The sequence below is a fragment of the Carassius auratus genome, unplaced genomic scaffold, assembly GCF_003368295.1.
Source record: "Carassius auratus strain Wakin unplaced genomic scaffold, ASM336829v1 scaf_tig00035347, whole genome shotgun sequence".
Classification (NCBI taxonomy): Eukaryota; Metazoa; Chordata; class Actinopteri; order Cypriniformes; family Cyprinidae; genus Carassius; species Carassius auratus.
Window position 1 is genome coordinate 78,836 of NW_020526221.1, and position 21,923 is coordinate 100,758.

The following is a 21,923-nucleotide window of genomic DNA, read 5'->3' on the forward strand; positions in this document are numbered from 1 at the left end:
AGTGACACTATTAATCTCAGTTACCTGAAGCTGAACGGTCACATGCTTTACTTCAGTCTAACTGCATACTTACAATTGTCTCTAAATATTTATCCTTGCCTCATTTTAGTTACCTATCTATTTCAGCAACAAGCTTACGTATGATGCCCTAAAATGCTCTCTAGGTAGACAGCTCATGGTTTTTGAGAGGCAACCAGTGAATCTGATACTCACACATCTCGGTACCTATATACAGACGTTGACAGTACCTAAGTCAAAGTAATGTGACCAGAGGGCTGTCGACAAGATGTAGATTTTGTCTAACAGACGGCCAGGTCAGCATGAAAACCACGTGTCGTACAGATTAGAAACGGGCACGGTTGAGTCTCTCTCTCTCTCTCCTGGCAGGTGCTGTATCATTGATTTAATGCTGAATGAGCGCTGACTCTTGAGAGAGGATGTGAACCACGAGCATCACACGAAACCGCGGTGATGTGTCTGGTGCTAATGTTTGGAGGCAGCGTTTAATTCCGTTTCCTGAGCAGACTATTTTTAACCTTAACGTTTCTGTTGGATGCGATGTCCTATCTGAACCCCCGGGGAAGAGAGCTCGAGCGTTTTGATGGACTTTCGCTCATTTACTGGTAAGAACTGAATATGTTTGTAGAGTTGTGCATGCCGTCTGTTTATTTTTCTTTGTCATTTCAGGCATTAAATGGACTTTATTCATATAAAGTCTCAAACTGTATAGGCTATGTAACAAGTAAAGACTCGCGTTATTAATATAGGAGTAGGCTACTGTTCGCATAATGTTCTTAAGCCGCGAGGTCCTGCTACTTCACAGAGAACAGGTATCCGTCTGTTTTTTCAGACACATTTTTTTTTTTTTTTGGCATTAGCAATTTTTAGGAAAGGATAAATGAAAGAAATAGTCGCTTCAGAAACGAAGACGTCAAGTTCGCACGCAATCAAAGCTTGTAGTTATTCAGCTAAAAAGTACACATGTCCAAAAACGAAAAAAAAAAAAAAAACCTCTGTCATGTTGCGTTTAGAAAAAGCACGTTTATATATATATATATATATATATATATATATATATATATATATATATATAGCCAATAGTACATAGTACTATATATAAAATTTTGCAAGCACCATGGATTTTTGATGCCGCAAGACCCCAAATATGATGATTCCCCGCCCATATTTACTTTGTATAATTTCTAGCATTAGAGTAATGTCAAATGTTTAAACCTTTGAAAAAGATGTTTTCAAAGTACTTCAGACGGCTTTTCAAAGTAGGGTTTCAAATAGCTACTTAGTATTAAAATCGAGGCTGTTATATGAACAAAACAGTTTATAGAAATTAAAATTGATTTAACCTTATGATTTCAACCAGTATTTCGAAAGCACAAACAATAAATTATGCTAATGTATTAGACATGTTTAGACAAAGTTTACAAAATAACTTTGACAGCCCCAATTTTTTTTTCTATCTCAAAATTTCTGTGGATGCCCCTAGCGCCCCTTTGCCCCCCCCCCCCCCCGAGTTATAAAATCCTAATTTTACACTCTTTTAAGTTCAAAATGGCAGATATTTTTCATTTGTTTACATCAAAAGGCATTACTCAAATGTAGATAAGGTGTGCATTTAAGGTGAGTAAGGTGAACAGGCAATATGCCACCTTCTGAAGTGTCTTAATATATCTTAATAGATGGGACATTTATATTATAGCTTTAAAAAATAAGAATAGCCAACAGTGTGTGTACCTGAGAATGAATATGCCCAGTGACATGCTAAATTTAGATTTTGGCAACCTGGACTTGAATAGACTATTGGGAAGAGTAGGAGACTTAGAGAAGTGATGCTGTCCCATGACCTGAAGAGACTGGATATTTACTCAGTATATACAAAGTCTAGACAAAACCAAAAAATTTTACCAGCAGTGTGAGGTCTTTAGAGCTATGTTAATTTTGAAAAAGAAAAAAACTATTTCTAAATGTAACATTTTAACATCTTTAAAATATAACAAAAACTGCATGATATTATTATATTGTGCAATGTCTTGTGCGATTAAATCTGTCTTTTCATGCTAAAATCTGGTTCCAGTTTGCCTCAAGATGCTTAAGTTTCATTATGCATTTTTTTTTTGTCTTTTAATGTTGTAAAATTGAACATTTAATTTGTACTTCTACTTCAAAGTGTTGGAGAATCATCACTTTTTATCACCTTCACTATCATTTTATCACATTAATACCAATAACTCAATATCAATAAATGTTATTTAAAATATTAGAAAATATAAAACTAAGGAAACGTGTATGATGCATGTCCTTGAGAATATGTGTAGGAGTAACAGCATAAACGTGTGTGTAAATCATTGATCTGATCATGGAGACGGTGTCTGTATCTCAGCATTGTGAGCGCTGTGTTCAAATGATACAAAATTACCTTAATCGCTTAAAAATACTGTTTGATTGACTCTGTAGTCAGTCATCTCTACAGCCAAACACACCTGTGATGCTTGTGCTGCAAATAGCATAGCATATTAACATTTTTAATGGTCACTTGACAAATAGTGACTTTATTTACCATTATTTTTTCCTTTAATCAGTGCTTTTTTAATCAGGTTTTTCACAAACAGGGCATTGTTCTTCATTGCTGATGTTGCACAAAAATGATTGCATTTCTTTTGGCTCTGACTTTCTGATTTGAAACAAATATAAACCAACCACAGGAGAGGATTAGCTGTGAGTAACATCATGCTTCCGGTTTGTGTTTTGTCCAGTTTTTGCAGAATGTAACTCGTACCCCATGTAAAGGTTTTGGACTTGTATGAAGAGTTTTAGGAAAGGGCTCTCGCTATCACAGGGGTGTCCAATCCAGTCTCACTCCTGGAGAGCTAGTGTCCTGCAGAGTTTAACTCCATCTCAGTTAAACACACCTGAACCAGCTAATCAAGGTCATTACGTGCATACTAGAAACCTCCAGGCGGATGTGTTGAGGCAAGTTGGAGCTAAACTCTGCAGGACAGTAGCCCTTAAGGACCGACTTTGGACACCCCTGCTCTACCATGAAGCTTCAGTTTTTGTGTGAGTGATGCATGAGTCTGTCACTCTTATGTGAATATCTGTGGATTAAATACTTTAATTCAATATACACTAAAAAAATATGTATATATATTTGAAACAAATTTCACTCAGAAATTAATTATAAATTTTCAACATTTGTGTTGAATGCAACCTTTCTTTCCCTTAATTATAGACCAGACACAGTCAGACACAAAATTATATGTTTTTAAAGACATTGTTTTCATACTGTTAACACTAATAAATCTTTGTCTGCATGGTGCCTTTTTATTGATCCCCCCCCCCATGTTTTTGGTAGTCGCTATTATCAGTGAATCAACATCACATTTTTGCTGACTTAGCGGATTTTATTTATTTATTATTATTTTATTTTTAATCAGCCTTGTTAGTCATGGCATTGCCTAATAATGAGGTCTTGTCAACTGGTTTGTTGTGTCAGCTTTGTTGTGATTCATTGATTTCTCTCCTTTTTGCAACACTGTTGTTAGAGATTCATTAAAAAAGGCTTTTCTTTTTATTTTATTTATTTGTTGATCTGTCAGCAGAACAAATATTTAGTGTAAGTTTAGTGTATCTATTTACAAGAAAAAGTACTTTATTCTTACATTTCTAAACATATTTTTATAATTATAGACCGATATTTAACATTCACAGTTCATACACCTTTATTGTTGTTAAAGAAGTTTTAATTTATTTGTATTTAATACATCTATTGTATTTTTGTCAGATCAAAATATATAGTGATTTTTTTTTGTTCTCTCTGCTTTCAGGAAAAAAAATAGAGCATTAATAGACATGTTTGACCAAAATCGTCTAAACAAATTGCAGTCTCATTCTTTGGTAATATGAGGAAAACAATTCCAACAATCCCTTCATGAATGTTCATCCCATTCAGTCTTGTTTTATGCTGACAGCATCAAGCGGGATTAAAAGTGGATGATATGTTGTGACATTTCCTGGGATGTGTTTCTGTTTGTTACCTACAGAGGGCAGTCAAGGGCCCAGAATGCAGCAGCTAGTAAACAGGTCAGACTGGCCTGTCAGACTGTTTCAGATTAACCCATTTCACCACACTCGGTGGTCCAGCATGGAAATTTGGCACTCGAGTAAAGTTGCCACCCTCATTTCCCATTCTTCATTACTGCAATGGGTGGCACGTTTACTGAGCTTTGCCTTGATGAAAAACAAAAAGTGGGACTGGCCAAAAACTGACATAGTGCGTCTCCGCTGTTATGATTTCTCAATGTGGACTGGATTATCCCATAATCTGATAACAACCCACTGTGCAGATTTGGTGATTAAAGTTCTGATGCAATGCGTAGTTGCCATGTCTGCTGGAAGGAAAAGGGACAGTATGCATGGGTGTATTGTGGTCCATGCTAGTTTAGCTTGTGTGCATGAATTTGCAGTCAGAGAAACTAATAGATTTTTTACATAAATATGTTTGAGTGGTTGACATGACTTGCCTTTTCTGTGTAAAATTGATTTATTTGTTTCAGTTCACAACTCAGGATTTTGAGACTAAGTGTGTTTTTTTTCCTGATGCCATTAGTCAATCAGTGTTCTGATTAGTGGTCGACCGATATATCGCCGAGGACGATATTTTTCAAATATCGGCATCAGCCGATAAGTTTTTCCATTGTGTTTGAGGCAGGACTTTTATTTTGACTGCGCTGAGAGCGGCAGAACCTGTGACACTGAGGACCTTTGAAGTGGCCAGTTTTGAGCACATCTGTTTGGAACGACCCTTCAGTATGGCGGCCATGATTGTTTTCAATCCAAAGAACCCTTTGGAGGGCGATATACGCCTTTTGGAACACACTGTCCCTCTTGTTTACTGTCGTTGTTAACAGTTCTGTCAAATATGGAAAGAAGTCTATCTAATAATCAGGTAGAAGGGTTAAACAAAATAAATTAATGTATACAGAAAGTATGTAACGATTGCTTTTGTATTATCAGTGTACGCATGTCAAAAGATTTCAAACTTCTTAAATATTAATAATTATTATTATAAACACTTGCGTAATTAGTCACATGGCATTTACAGCTCAGGATTTTTGGCTCAAAAGCCTTTGTTTAGAACTGAATGCCAAAGAGCAAAATGGCAGCTATGTTATTAAAACTATTAAAATGTCAGTCTTCTTATTATTTGAGAGACTAGTTAGAAAAGTCATATTTTTAAAAAGCATTGAAACTATAACAGGCTAAATCAAAAAATCAATTATTTGCTCCAAAATTTGCATTATTATTTGCATTTGCATTATGTCAAAGATTTCAACACAAACTATCATAATTTAAGCCTAAAACAAGTATATAATTTTCATGTTATTTGTCTGTTAAATTTCACCCATCCATTTATGTGTGTATTGCACAATGGATAATTAAAGTATATTTGTTTATGGTCCCTGAAGTTCTGATCCATATGAACAGACTGAAGATGGAGAACAATCTTTTCTCCTAAGACGTCCATTTCAGATATACCTAATATATACTAAAGAATTTCAACCACTATATAAAAATTCACTCTATGCCAATAAATACATGATATAGATAGATGGCCCATATAAATTCACATTCTCTGACTGCATCATGAGAAATAACATGGACAATCTGTCATGAATCATCATTCACAGGATTTACAGCTTCAGCGGTTTAAGAGGGTTGAAGGGCTGTTGGCTTCCTGAGATTCTTGAGTGGTGAGATATATGATACGTTGGAGCAAGAATTTATGAAATTTAGAGATACTGGTACAAATATTTATATATATATATACATTTAATAATTGATTCATTTAATAGTTCCCTTTATTCTAGGCTTCAATGAAAAAAATCTACAGCACAGTGTAAGTACTGCAACTTCAACATATAACATTATACTCCTTTTTTTTCTTTGATGAGCAGATTTGTTTTTATCAAACATGTTACAGCATGTTGCACTGCGCAGTAAAGCTAGTGTCTGTGTGCGTTTGTGTATCGGGGTGGTTGGAGGGTGAAGATTATGAAAGACATAAATGTAAATACATAAGTAAATATTTTGTGTCCTATGAGTAACTGGTGATCTTAGCTTATTCTTTAGGTAGGATTTTTCCAAACGTTCTCCGGGACATTTGAATAGCTCATCTCAGACTGTCTTCTAGCACATAGTCTTACGCTAAGCCTTGCAGTGCTTAATATCAGCCAGAGCTTTATGTTCTGCCATTCTCAGGCCGATTCTTGAATAAAGAGCAGCTGTCTCCTGTATCTCAGAGGCTGCCCTCAAAGACTATTTATAGACTTGTAGTATCAGGCTTTATAAATGTAGGCACAGTCACTTTTTAGAGCAAATGAGATGAAAAGTCCTGTACTTCGGTCATCACAGAACAACTCTTTTTCTGTGTCCCTTCAGGTTTAGGGTACAAAATAGACAGCGTTCAACTGCTTTGCCTAAATCCCATAAATGAGTTAGCATTTTGAACTTCTGACTCTTTCGTCCTGAAGTTTTTTTTTTTTATTATTATTTTTTTTTATGGGTTGTTGGTTAAATGCCGATATTAAGGAATGTGCTTAATGCAATTCCAAGATTTTATCTTTTTTTTTTGGAACTAAAGAAGTTGTCGGGGACATCAAACGTCATCATGTCGAACAGGAAACTCATCTACTTACTTGTCCACTTTTTTTGGTTGTGTTCGTAATTGTGCTTCTGAAAACTACTGTACCTCAAACTTTCCAAGAGTTGTCGGAAACGTACTGGTGTTGACTGTGAAGTCATGTGACTATGGTGGAGTTCATTTATAACTTAACGCAGACTTTATATGTCTGTCTGCCAGTTGTACATAGTCTTTAAAATTCACATATGTTGGGAAGATTATCTAGATGATAAAATGTATAAAAATCCTAATATACAAAGCCAATGAATAATACTCTAAACACTAAAGTTTTTTATTTAGGCAATCAGAGTGATCCTTCTTCCTGGTTGGCCTATAAAATTAGATAATTATGAATATAATGAATGAGAGAGATGGATTCTGGAGATGCCTGGCACAGAAGTTTTCATTTGAATGTGTTTCTAAGTTGTAAGGATGCATCACACGTCATCGTTTTTCAGCTTTCATTGGTTACTATCAGAGAAATGTACTGTTACAGTCAAAATACTCCCTTATAGACCTTAGTCAGGATATTTAATTTTCCAGCTTTTTAAATAAATACAAAGCAGTGACAAATAGATGATGTCATAATTGGATAGTTCACCCAAATAAGAAAATTTTCTTAAAAAAAAACTATCCTTGTAAGCTCCTGTCACCTTTTTTTAAAAGATGTACTTACATCTATCCCTCAGAGTAAAATATTTAGAAAAATACTTCAGCAGCTAATACACACTGAAATGCTATTAGCTACCAAAGCATTTCAATTATTATTATTTATTTTTTTGAATGAGGTTTCTGTGAAGAGGGGCGGTTGAGTTTGGGGGACTAAGGGTCTGGTGGACTGTGACCTGGCCCTGCACGTGGTTGATTGACAGGTTGTCCTAGCAGATTACGGTGCACAAAAGTACACTGTCCAGTCATGGCTTGATATGTGAATGTGCTAATCACACTTGACATATTAACCTCATGAGAGGATTCACAGGAGAAATTTAAGGCAAGCCAGACAGTACGCTTTAAATCATTGTAGTTTAGTGTGATAATTTTTGAAAATAAAGCTTATCATGCCCAGGTGTTTAACCTCAAATTACATCATTACAGCCTGTGAGTTTGGAACAAGAAAGGCTTAGTCTGGTCGCTCTGTGACTATCACAGAGCAGAGACGTGACAGATTGAGTACAGTAGTAGATACATCATTTATATTGTTAAATAAGACATCTGATGAATTATTTTTTTTCTCTTTGCCTGATAACATTATCCAAAATGTAGCATTCAGTTAACTGCAACACAAAGGACAGGCATAAAAAAACTAAAGCACACTTGACTTTTGCCCTGATTTCCTCCAATTTACAGTCTGGAGATGTTGCTAGTCGCCAAAAATCAGAGTCTGTCTGCAGATTTGAGTTTGTATTGTGTATGATGGTCATTTTTTAACTTCAGACTATAATCCCATCTGGTTGGAGGAGATCAAACATGTTTTGATACTTAATTTGTCATGCATCTCCTAACAACAAGGCACACGACACGTTTCTGAGTGATTTTGTTGTGAAAGTGAAGATTTTTTAAGTCTGGTAGTGCGTGATCCTCAGCTGTTTAGTGTATGATGGCCAGCTTTTCCTTTGTGACTATTTACAAAGTCGCTAATCTAGTGGTTTTTGGTACAACCTTGTGTGACTTGTTTTGGATTGTAGCTCAGGTTGCCATTAAAAAGTGGTCTCTGAGTCCCAGGACATGTGTCGAGGTAAATGACATTAAGGAGTTACACAGTGACAATGCTTTTAAGGGAAAGTGTCAGTCTGACTCTAACTAGGCCACAAGCAACACTGTTTGTAGAGCACTAAATGACAATAATCTCTTTTAACAGGTAGTCACTTCATTACATTATGAATGCAGTTAGTCATTTCAAAGAAGCCCTCATAAAGACAATTTTAAGAGTACAAAACCCTGAGTACATTTGGTCAGTGTAATCCAGACATTGTGTAATTTTACCTCAAGCATGTGTGTATAAATCTGATTGCTGTGCGAGAGGAAAGCACTCTAGCTTTGCATGGGATGACCATAGACAATAACACTTGCTAAAAATGGAAACAGTCGAGAGATTAAATATGTCTTTCTGAGTTGACAAGGATTTAGAGTTTTCTGCTTTTGCACAAATGTCGTTTCTCCCCAAAGCATCAGCGTTTCCTGTTTTTTCCCCATTTTTCATGACTACAGTGAAATAGCTTCAGTGGCAATGTGATCCCATCATCAGGAAGTAAAGAAAAACAGCTGTCCTTCAGTATACTGTAAATTATGCTACACTTTTTGATTAGACTTTTTCCACATCTGTTGGTTTAACCAAGTAAGGTTGATTTAGTCATATTCAGTTGCATCACATTTTATTCACTAGGCTGTGAATGGGCTTCATCTGGATGTATGTTCCAGTAATATTATTTTTTTTTGTAGATCCTGTGTCTTGTTTGCAGACTCAAGAGATCACAGAAGCTTGTCAGTTTTAATTCCCATATCATGTTTGATCTGATGCAAAATACTTTTCAGTATTTCACAGTTCAGTCTGATGTAGGCTACCTGAAAGATCCCTTGCATTGAAATATCTTAATGTCAGCAACACTTTATATTTCACACCACCTTTAAGCCGTTACAGTTCTTTCATAAACGCAAATATTTGGCTTCCAGCTTGGGAAGCACCTGTTCTAGTCATTGTTAAACAATGGAAAAAAAATTATATCTTTCTAAAAAACACACTACCCCTCATTTCTGTTGCATAAGATTTAATCTGTGGGCAAAGTTGGTGATGTTTAGGATGATCTGTATTAGAGGGCTGTAGCAGTGAATCATGTGGCTCGCGCTGTGTCGGACCTCCGCGAGGCGCTGATCGCGAGAGGAATGGGCAGACGCTACACGCCGCTGGATGCGCAGAAATCTCTTCAAAATGCCTACATTTTCGGTCATGTACAAGGGAGCCGTCATGATTAGCAGGTAAAAACCTTTGTTTTGGTCATTTTTTGTTTTGTCAGTTGATTCACGGCTCGTTTGTTTCCAGCTCATTAGCTCCAGTAAACAATAAGCGCTTGAGAGGTCTTGAGAGAAGCGTCGACGTAACGCGCGTCTTCACTTCGTCCGCTACTGTTTTGGGAGACTTTGGGTAATTTGTGGTACCTGGGCTGTGCTCAGGTGTGTCACTAACAATGCGTGTTACCAATATAAGTGGTGAGAGAATGGAAAACGTGAGTAAAATGTGTTGGACGACGGTTACTTCACCATTCGTTCTTAAACAAATTGCATTGATTGCAGTTAAAGCGTGTAAAAGTGCGAGTTTGATTTCATTGGTCCGCCATATGCTTTGAAGAATGCACAACACTATAAAGGATGTACTATTAATGTGCTCTAATCACCTGGGGATTATAATGTACTCGTGCGTACTCACTAAATCCATTCATACACATCTCGTGGAATTCATACAACTTTGCAAGGCTTTATGCTTTTTGAACCAGAGGTTTTTAAACTTTCTGATGCCAAGAACCCACCTCAAAATGATGATCCATTTGCGAGGGACCCACTTTGTAAAATGTAAAGGCAGCTGGATATTTTCATGTACAAAGTGAGCTCTATATTAAGCATGATATTTAGGACAACTTGCTTATTTTGCAAAATAGAATAGTTGGCTTGTATAGCCTATGTCCATTTCTCTAAAAAACAAAATAACTCAAATGTAGGTCTGGAAAATATTTAATATAAGTAGTTGTATCTTAATGTTCAGTTAAGTTCAGTTTTACAGCTTTTTACAATACATATTGAAAACATCTCCAGTGAGCAAACCAAAAATAGAAACAAAAAAGAGGCTAATAAATATTCTTGAATGCATGTATAAAGATTTGAAATTTCTTATTAGAATAAAATAAACATGATTAGTCCCACATTGATAGTTCAACTTATGCCAGGAACTTTAACATTTGTTTTTTCTTTTTTTTTTCACTGACCCCCTACTATTTTAAATGTCTATTAGAGGCTGCGCTGTGCTGGGGACAGTGCACACTCTCTGTTACGTAACTCTTGTGAAGCAAGTTTAGCTTGAATTGTAGCCTCAGAGGAAGTCTTAGGTTCAAACAGTCTGAAATACAATTTCAATGAGTCTGCAGGAAAGGCTGGAAGCATGTAATCTTTCTGGTGAAGTACTGGTTAGTCACTTAACAACAAAATGCCCAAATAATGTAAGTGTCCTGATAAATTGCCTACTAAAAAATAGGCCTCATTTCCACTGCCAAAGGGTTGAGTTTCTTTAATAAAAAATCTTCATTTCACATGATTTAAGTAAAATGTAATCACTGTTATGTGACTGAGTTCTCAGAGAAATCAGAACCACACACAGATTCTGAGTTCATGAGAAAGAGGAGCCTGTCCTAAGCAGGACATTCATGCTAAATAATTCATACTGATTCCCCACTGGAATGAACTGGTCTTGATACTAATAACAGTCCACAGGCACAGTGCATACAGAAAATTTGCCCCCACATAAACTCACAGTGTATATATATTGTTTCAATGTTCAGAAATGAATTGAATCACCAACTTAAAATGTAACAGATTTTGTTTCACATAAAAATGGTAGATTCTCTGAATCAATTAAGCCTTACTTCGTTGCTAAATTCAAACGTACTAAGTTTGTTTTAACATGGATGCTGCTTTTCTTCACAGGACACTGATGGGTCCGTATGGAGGAGATCGAGCAGTGCATTCTATGGAGTTTACAGACTGTGAGAATGGATTAGGTTAGTGCCTCTTAACGTATTCATTTCATTGTGCATTTGTACAATTCTTCTTGTATCTTTAATCTTTGAGGACCACCTTGAAAATATTTTTTTTGCGTGTGGATTGAGAATAAAGGGTTACTAAGAATTATTGAAGACATAAGAAAGATATGGAGCAGCACATCTTTTAGCTGATTTTAATGAGGTCTATTGTACAGCATGCGTCTCTGATCTCTAATGGTAATGGAGAAGTGAAATAAAGAGTCTCCGAGAGAAGTGATGGGATAGGTTTAGGGTTCGGTTGTCTTTCACGTCTTGCGGTGTCATTGTTATATTTATTCGGCAGCCTGATCTCCCTCTTCACAATAGATCAAAACCATTATTTGAAGGCGGCTCTAAGCTCCTTAAACCTGTCCTTCTTATATCCTAACTTGCACAGTCAACAATCCATTGTGTTACGAGACGATTCTGTTTCAGGAGACATTTCCATGAGTACAGACTCAAGAAGTGAAGCTCTGAATAAAAACAGCACCGATAAATAAAATATTGTACAACACATATTTGCAGTGCTGACACTGTCACAAGCATTCAAGGGTTTTTCCAGGACAAAGTCCTTACTTTGCATTTATTTTTGAGTTATATGACATTTTTTTGAGTTTCAGTTTAGTAAAGAACACACTCTGTGGATAACCGGTTTGCAGTTCTTTTCATTAAAGTGCTTCCAACGCTGAAGATTTATCTTAAAGCGAATCTATTAATGTGCAATACCAGCTCAAAACTCAATTAGTGCCAATACATTGTCTGTCTATTAATACCAGATAAGCCTGAAGCAAAAAGAGAATATTTATTATTCCACGAGTGTGACTAAATCGTGTGACCAAAAGCGAATCTGAAGCATCTGTCCATCAAGGGAAGTGTCTTTTTAGCATGTTTCTGCTTCTGCACTGCCTGCTAATGAATCTTCCACAGGTATGGGTGTGAAAGATGCTCATCGCATTAAAGGCTTTCATGTTTCGGTTCCTGTTGTTTCAACAACATTGATTTGCAGTTGCTCTCTCACACAAGGGACCTGCCATCCTTTCACACTGACATCTAGACAATGAGTTTATTCAATATAATAGTTTTTAGACGAACCCTAAGTTCATCAGTTTTCTTATTACATGTTATTGATCTTACGGTGAACAAATTCATTGAAAAGATTTATCTACCACTTAATATTTAATCAAAATATCATACCTGGGTCAGATTTTTCTCTGTCAGTGTATTTTGGGCGCCTCTGATCATTTAACCTGTGAAATGGCAGGCGAGCGTGAGCTGAGAATAAACAGACGATATCGTCCATTGGTGCGGACGCTAACATTGTTATATTTACAGTTATATTTACAGTTATCATTCTTGGTGGTAACAGGGCTTTACAATCAACCTTAAGCTCACATTCAAATCTTCCTTTATCCAATCAACAGCCGATGCAAAGTACAATTCCCTGCCCCTCTGAAGAAAAGCTCTGTTGCTACTTCCCTTTCATCACAACTTTAACTCAGTATTTTTTGTTTATGTTGTACTGGACTCGTCTTGTTCTTAAAGGGTTAGTTCACCCAGAACTGAAAATTCTGTCATTAATTACTCACCCTCGTATCGTTCCAAACCTGTAAGACCTTCGTTCATCTTCAGAACATAAAATCTGAGAGCTTTCTGACCCTGCATAGACAGCAACACAGCTACAGCGATCAAGGCACAGAAAGGTATATATACATTTTTTGAAATAGTCCATGTGACATTAGTGGTTCAATTTTATAAAGCTACGAGAATACTTGTGGTACTCGAGATGATGTTGTGAATGCCAATGCCTGATGCGTCATCGATGTACTATAGTCCTCTGCTATGTCACAAATTGTGACGTCAAGACAATGTCGATTTTAAACCCCGAAGATGAACATAGCACAAAAAAGTTTAACATTATCAGTTTTCTCCAACAGATAAAATGATCGGATCCTAACATTGTCTTCTATGATGTGCAACACAAACACCTCTGCTAAAATCGTAGAAAAAGGAGAAACAGGATTCCTGTGTTTAACTCACTTTAGAAATCGATTCAGTGCAGCACAGAGTCACCAGAGAGATTCAGAGTTGCTGTGGCCTCCTGAAATCCCCCTCCAAAAAAAGCTAATTTCAGGGAGGATGCAAATCTGACAACATATACCTGAAGCTCTGAAAGTCTTATGTGTGTAATACCTAAAACTAATACTGACCAGAGCCAGCTGTAAATCCTTACTTTAGGGAGACTCACTTGAACATAAGCTGTTTAAGACCTCTATTATCAGACTTGAAATCAGACACCAATGAAGTCATCTACAGCAGCTGGAGTGCAGTATTTATCATATTTACATAGGATTACTTTCCTTACCAAAGTGATAAATCATGTACACTGCTGTTCAAAAGTTTGGGGTAAAGTAAAACAGTAATATTGTAAAATATTATTGCAATTTAAAATGACTTTTTTGCATTTTGATATAATTTAAAACACAATTTAATCTTGTGATGTCAAAGCTGAATTTTCAGCATTATTCCAATCTTCAGTGTCGTGTGGTCCTTCAGAAATGAATCTAATATGCTGATTTGATGCTCAAGAAATGTTTCTTATCATCATTGTTGAAAACAGTTGTGCTGCTTAAATCTTTTGTGGAAACCTTGATACATTTTCTTCTGGATTTATTTATTTTTTTATTAAAAGAAGGTTCCAAAGAACATCATTTATTAGAAATATAGCCTAAATGTTTCATAACATCATAAATGTTTTTACTGTTTTTACTGATCAATGGTATGCATCCTTGCTAAATAAAAGTAATAATTTCTTTCTTTCTTTCTTCTGTTTTTTTTTTTTAAATCAAACTGACTCCCATTATGAATTTTTGAATGCAAGTGAATGCTACAATTTACATTACACGTTTTTTAAACTATTGATTGAAATGGTTTTGGGTTACTAAAAGGGAACAAATGAGAGTTAAAGCTTTCAGCAGGCAGTAGGAATCTATTGTTCATGGTAAAAATAAGTCTGCTTTATCTCCTCTTGTTTAGTCAGAAAAAGGATGATTCCCAGTCTGTTTAGTCAGAAAATAATAGTGTATATTCAGATCATTTCACATTCACCTATAAGCAAATCTTCAGTGCATACTGGCAATATAGTGGCATTTATTTGTCAATGAAAATGGCCATGCTGTCCTGTTTTAAAGAAGTGTATGATTTTTGTGTTTTGATTACATTTATGTGACTGAAAAATATCAACAACTAAACACAAGTATGAAAGAATATTTTACTTTGAGTAAAGCAAGCTTTGTCTCTTCCTAAGGAATCAAAGTGTTCGGTGGAGTTAAAGAACTAACAGGAGAAGAATATGGCGTTTATGTGAAGAGGATCTTACCTGGTGGCCTTGCTTCCAGTGATGGTAAGTTTTCTTTTTTAAATCACAGTTTGCTTGAACATTTATCCATGTGGTCTCCAAATGTTTTTTAAACAAAGCAGAACGTAGCTGGTGAAGGTATAGTCAACTTGAAATCTGCTCTGACCAGTGATTTAAATTAAATAGCTTTGATCCACATTGAGCATGCTTTTACTAATAAACAAAATGATTCAGTCTTGTTATTATCAATGGAAGCATCTACTGTGGCGTCTAGAAATAAGCTTTACATTTACACTGAAATCTGTTAAATGTGAAGTATAAAAGCCACATAAAATTAAACCTGAGAAATTTGAACATCCAGATACAAAATACGAAAAGAAACCGTGTCAGTGCAGCTGTTTACATTTCATGCGAAACAGATCGTCTGTCTCACTGCGTGTACCTCTGCTTAAGTCTCTCACGTGTGAAGCGTCATCCCTGTGCTTAATGTTAATGCCCCTGACGGACTGGTATTAGAGTCTGCTGCCACCGAGCACGGGGTGTATGGGAGCTTATATGTGCGCATGCGCTCTGAGACGGCCCCGCTCAGAGAAGTCAGCAAGCTTCCTGGCTCATTTCTCTGGTTTAGTGGAAAGACAAACCAAGCGTGCTGGTATTTACCCGGCAGACAGATATTCTGAGGGAATCTAGACAGCTTTTCAGCTTACCGATGCTCCAGGGTGAGACTGGAAAGGTGACATTTGACAGCTTGTTCCTTTCCTGATTTGATTTGTTCTGACAAGATATCTCAGAAGTGATGGTAGAAGGGGTCAAGAAGATAACCCTGACTTTACATTTGAGAGCAATATTATTAATATGTCCTGCAGTAATAAAAAAAAGATTGAGGGCTGTATGCTGCCTCTTAGAGTTTGCTTAAACACTTAAGGAGTTGCCAAATTATGGCACTAAACATTTTGAACAGTAATGATGGTCTTAAACCAAAATGCAGTTTGGGAATCTATTCTGGGCTATTTACTTTTTACACTTTTTACTATGGTCAAGGTCAACAGCATTGAAGTTCACATCACAGTCACCTTGCAATTTTCTTAGCATGAAAAACTTATCTTTTTTTAATTTATTAAGGTTTTGAGAATTAGCTCTTTATGTTCTTAGCTCCTAAATGCCTTCATTTCTGACTCCTTCAAAGTGGAGTACATATTTAATGATTGCATATATTACCGTTCAACAGTTTGGGGTTGATGTGATTTTTTTTTCAATGTTGTTGATAGAGACTTTTACATGTCCACCAAGGCTGCATTCAATTGATTAAAAGCATACAGTAAAACTGTAACAAATGTAAAATATTTTTTTAAATAACCATTATCTTTTTTAATATATTTTACAATGTTATTTATTCCTGTGATGGCAACGCTTATTTTTTTTTAGCAGTCTTCACTGCCACATGATCCTTCAGAAATCCTTCTAATGTTTATTTATTATTATTTTCAATGTTGAAAACTGTTGTGCTGCTATATATTTTTGTTAGAACCATGATACTTTTTTTTCAGAAAAGCAAAAATAAAACAATAAAAAAACACAAAACAGCATTTATTTGAAACAGAAATCTTTTGTAACGTTATGTGTCTTAACTACAACAATGGTTTAATGCATCCTTGCTGAATAAAAATATTAATTTATTTTGAAAAAATCTTGAACCGTAGTCTGTATTTATATAGCAAAAAGTATTAAGAAAGATATCTAAAGAATACTGTACACTATTACTGTATTGTAATACATACTGTATTATGTAATATTAATATATTTGTCAATTCATTTCATGGGCTTTTAATTATGGTCTTTATGGTTTTTATTTTATTAATGTTTTATTAGGAAACCTGCAGCCTGGAGACCAAATCTTGGAAGTGAATGGTGAAAGCTTGATTGGCGTGACAAGTGAACGGTGCCTATACCTTGCTCTCTTATTTTTTTTATCAATATATTCTTCTATTCTGTTTTACCTCTTTTAACTGAAAACCTGCTAAATTAAGCACTTTTAAAATACTTTATGTTTGATATTGTTGTCTGATTGCAGAGCGGTGGACATTCTTAGAGCAGCATCCTCAACCAATCATATGCGTCTTCTGATCGCCAGAGATGAGGAAGCCAGGTAAGCCACTGATCGATCCATTATAACAGATCACAAACTTCATTCACATTAAGAGCTTCCAAAGAAAAAACATTAAGCTATTAAACCATATTGAGCACAGTAGCCACTGTTGAAAAGTTTGGGTTCAGTAAAAAAAAATTTATTCAGCGAAGATGCTGAGCATCAACCTATTAGAAAGATTTTTAAACTGGAGTAATGGCTGTTCAAATTTCAGGTTTGTGTCACAGAAATAAATTACACTGAAAAAAAGGACTAGTTATATTAAATTGTAATAATATTTACCAATATTGCTGTTTTTGCTGTATTTCTGATGAGCATAAGTGACTTCTTTAAAATAAAAAAAAAACTTTACAAAATACAACAGACCACAACGTTTTGAAAAGTAGCATGTTAAGAATAAATAAAACGTATAATTAAAATTAATTAATTTTTTTTTTAAATAGTGCAAAAGATTTTGCAAACCAAGCAAACCAAAAAAAATTTTGTTGCTGTTTTTTTTTCCGGACTACTGCTAATAGTCTCTTTCATCGCCAGCCTGCCACAGTGACATTTATATTTGTCATCGCTTAAACACTCTCTCATCCACTGATATTAATCTATGGATATCTGACCTGAGTATATTTCATTTGAATGTCCACCCCTTAGACAACATGTTCAATAATTCAATGAAGGATGAATAATTTTGTTCATAAACTAGATCTGAGCGAGTGTTGGCAGTGTACGTGAGTCTCTTGGTGTACTCTTCAAAGACAAGCTGTGGTCCCACAGGCTCCTTCCACTGTTCACTTCACTCACTAGAAAAACAGCATTCCTGCTTATCTAAAACTAGTTAAATTAGGTCTAAATGATATAAAGAAATCAGCAATCATTTTTTACGCACAAACATTTATAACCGCCCCCCCTCCCATTTTTTCATGTAAATGTGAAATGAGTAATTTTTCCTATTTTATGTTAATATAGAGAAACAATTATAAGAAAGCCATTCACAGGTTAATTTCTTGAAGAAACTCTGTGATGCTACACATTATAAACAGAATTTTTCAACATTATAACAGCTTTACTGTCACTTTTGATCCATTTAATGCATCTTCGATGAATAAAAATATACATGTAATAAAGAAAACTGTACTGACCCCAAATATTATTATAATCAAACCTGGTTATGATATTGTATCATGTAATTATGCTAGCTAATTTCCCCTACTTTACAGTTTGCTGTCACCTAAAATGCTCACTTAATCCTTAAAAACACAGATCATTTAACAGTTAAATGTAATATTTAGCAAAATTCAAAACGAATGTCCATTTTTCATACTTTACCATATTTTTGGTATGAGTTGTAAATGTTTTACAAAAACCACCTGTTAATGCAGCTTCTAGTTCAAATGAGAGAGTAAGCTGCTAGAATACCAGGATATTATATATTACTGGGCCACGTTGGCTTTAAGATTAACAGGTATTTATTCAGATTTCGGTACACATCAGACATATATTACGCAGAATCCCAGATGTGTTTACTGCGAGAGTCAGTGGCATGACCGCAGTGTACTTCTGACCTTTACATACGGACAGACTGGCAGCAGACTGTATGAATGAAGGAAGAGTACATGGAGATACTGAGGGAGCAAGAGTAAGGGAGAATGAGAACAGACCCACAGTTTAAGCCATGATGAGATGAGTCCTTGCGTCTCGGTGCTTTAATCTGCGTTCTGTCCTTAACCAATGCGCACTGAGGGGATTACGCCACTGTCTCCATGCAAAGACCTCCGCTGCCTTCACCCGCATATCAACAACCTGGAAGTCTTCAGGGACCGAAAGACTGAGCGCAGCATTTCTGGCCTTTGTGTTTGTGTGTATTTATGAGGAAACCGGTTTGGATGTGCGTGTTTCCACGACGGTTTATTGAGACAACGCTCAAGCCTTTTAGAGTCAGCTCTTTGCCATATGCATCACAACCTTGTCTGACCTCCCTCCTTTTAATCCGCACTGATAACCCATCCTGAGGATGAAGGAAAAGGAGGAAAGAGCTTCTATTGCATTGCTTCATGTACTTCGAATGCTGTCACTTTGAGTACGCCTAGATATTTTGGGCTTAGAATAAATATAAATCGGCTCTGGGATGGAAGATTGCTACGGGTCTACAGTAGTTACAGAAGGCTCGGATGTCCTTATATAGTCTTCTGAGTCGCTTTGCATTGTAGTTAAAAGAAGCAAAGGTCTGCTTATGTGTCTTTGGAGCTACTCAGGGACACCTGCATGCAGGTAAAGAGGCCAGTGGTTGAAGGCAGCTGTGCACTAGTGCGTAATGAACACATGTCCAGAAGTGAATACGGTTTGAGTCCAGTGACAGGACATTTCTGTTGACCTATATTTGACACTCAAGAGGTGTCTAGGGGAAAATGGACTGAGATGGAGGGGAATATTTAAATAGACTGTAGATGCTGCCCAGCTTAACTTAAAGCAACTAAAGAGAACTCAGCATGTTTATTTTTATTCACTAGGCTGATGACCAAAATCTATTGGCATTGCTATATATTTCAGTAACAGTACAATGATTTGGCAGGACCAGTTGTTTCCAGCCTGCAAATTAACTACAACTACAAATATCTATCTATTCATAAATACATTCACTGGAAAACTTCGGATTAAGAAATCAGGATTTAATTACAAACTTCCAGTTAAGGGATTACTACAACAAAAAAAAAAAGGAAAGTTAGAGTAAATGATATCCATCCCCTTACTAAAATGATGATGGACGCATATGAGCATACACTACCCAGAATAATTTATTTGTTGTATGAAGTGTTGATGTCTAGTGGTCCCTCCTCTACATTATATATAAAATTGAAATGGGATAAAGAACTAAAGATTGAAATACCAGAAACGGATTGGTATGACTTGTGGTCAATACACCAAACTACTAGCAGTTCACAAATATGGAGGGAGTTTTGCTGGAAATGACTTATCCGCTTCTTTATAACACCTAAGATCAGAAACAAACAAGTCTCTGAACAGCAAGCTTGCTGGAAGCAGTATGGACAATCAGAAGCGGATCACACACATATTTTTTGGAGCTGTGAGAAATGGGAAATATTAAAGGCATAGTCCCTAAAAGTGATCAATATTTATTTAAGATCCTTCTTGCGGCTTGCAAAAAAAACTATAACTAGGAATTGGCTCAATGATACTACTTAGAAGTGTAAACCATGGTTTGGAATTATTGAAGAAATCATGGTTATGGAAGAACTTAAAAGGGCTTTTAAAAGGGACTGGGAAAAGTGGTTGATATATAAAGAATGTAAAGACATCCTCAACTAAGTAAACATTAATGGCTATTAGAATGATTAACCTCACCAGTTTGGCTTTGTTGTTCAGTGTTTTTTTTTTTTCAATGGGGGGGGGGGGGGGGGGTTAGCATACATATTATTTTAGGTATGCAGATATATGATGATTGATATTTAAGAATATGCATGTATATGTATAGGTATAAAGCTGTCTAGCATATATTTGCGATGTATTCATGCTTAATTCCTTCTCCTCCCTTCTGTTAATATTGTTTTTGCATTAATTGTTCATCCTGTAAATCAAAAAAAAAAAACAGCTGATGCTGTATGTTACATATATACGATTATATATATATATATATATATATATATATATATATATATATAATTTCCAGCTATTGTTCAAAATTATGATTTATTACATTTTTTATTTTAGCATTTGCCATGTTTTTCCCTTCTTGTAGTGATGTGGAATATTTTAATCACTGTAGAGAGCCGTGTATCTGCTTAGAGCATATTTGGATTGTCTAGATAACATTCCCGAGTCCTTCACAAACGAATTAACTGACATGATATTATTTTGGGATAGTGCAAGCTGTTCTTACGTAATCTGAGGGCAGTAAGAACTGTTATGTCATTTAGGTGTCTAAAGGTATTTGGGTTGTTTTGTATGATGTTATTGAAGGTTTTATTAGATTTTTCTTGGTTGGTTACATTGTGGTTATTGTTAATTCCTCTTCTATCTTTGTGTAGGAGAGAATTTGCAGAGCTCCTTGAAAAATACGGCTCAAACAGCAGCACAGGATCTAACAGGAATTCACCTATTCAGCATAGTAGGTTTCCATTTTTCAGTAATTGAAAGGTTTAAAGTGCATGAAATGTACATATTTTAAAGGCATAGTATTGCCTTTTGTAAATGCATTCATTTATGTGCTCAGGTGTACTAGAATGTCTCTCTCCTCTTCCCTGACATAACAAAGGTTATGAAATGCTGATTCATTATGCAATATGATCCTCACAACTGAAGGAGGAGGAGAAATTCACATCCCATCTCTTCATCATCATCCTCTCTTTTTAACATCTAAATGTTTACTCTTCCTCAAATGTATATGTAAAACAGCAGACATTCAAACGGTTTGTGTTTTCGAAAATCAGTCTCTTTTTTTGGACTCAAGTCAATTATAATTATAATGTTTAGGGGAGAAACAAATCAGCCCTGGAAAATGGCATAAGACAGCGCATTTGTCCATTATGCAATTCTGAACATCTGTTCTTGCCGGAGGAAAGATGCTCCACAGGAAAAGTTTTTGGGAGTGGGGTGTGCGCTCATGCACTGCCTGCTCAGTCTGATCCCCGCTCTCCCCTCAGTGTACAATATTATAATGATAACGCTTTAAGCACAAGTCTTTAATTTAAAAGTGCAAATGAGACACCGCTTTGGTCAGAGGTCTTCCTCTGGACATTTTCTTCGACAAAACATAGAATAGTTCAGTTTGCAAACTTAAACGAATCACTTTTATGAGCATGACAGCACACCGTTTTATGTACACTACTGTTTAAATGTTTGAATCATTCAAATAACTGTTTTCTATTTTCCATTAATATGTTAATTTATTCCAATGATGGCAAAGCTGAAGAAATATATTCTGCATTATTATCA

At 35.7% G+C, this 21,923-nt stretch overlaps 1 protein-coding gene across 3 annotated transcripts in view; it reads left to right on the plus strand.

Moving 5' to 3' along the window:
* Window positions 1-353: 353 nt before the first annotated feature.
* Window positions 354-21,923, plus strand: part of LOC113081925 (syntaxin-binding protein 4) — a 39,316-nt gene continuing 17,746 nt past the window's right edge. Inside the window, exons 1-6 of one of the 3 annotated variants that reach the window (XM_026253844.1) lie at window positions 354-623; window positions 11,384-11,457; window positions 14,783-14,878; window positions 16,703-16,772; window positions 16,905-16,979; window positions 21,017-21,096. In XM_026253844.1, coding sequence (XP_026109629.1) covers window positions 559-623; window positions 11,384-11,457; window positions 14,783-14,878; window positions 16,703-16,772; window positions 16,905-16,979; window positions 21,017-21,096 — 460 coding nt within the window. In that variant the 5' untranslated portion in view covers window positions 354-558. Of the gene's footprint in view, window positions 624-9,481; window positions 9,668-11,383; window positions 11,458-14,782; window positions 14,879-16,702; window positions 16,773-16,904; window positions 16,980-21,016; window positions 21,097-21,923 lie in introns of those variants that run through there. The other 2 variants (XM_026253845.1, XM_026253843.1) reach the window with 2 other exon arrangements.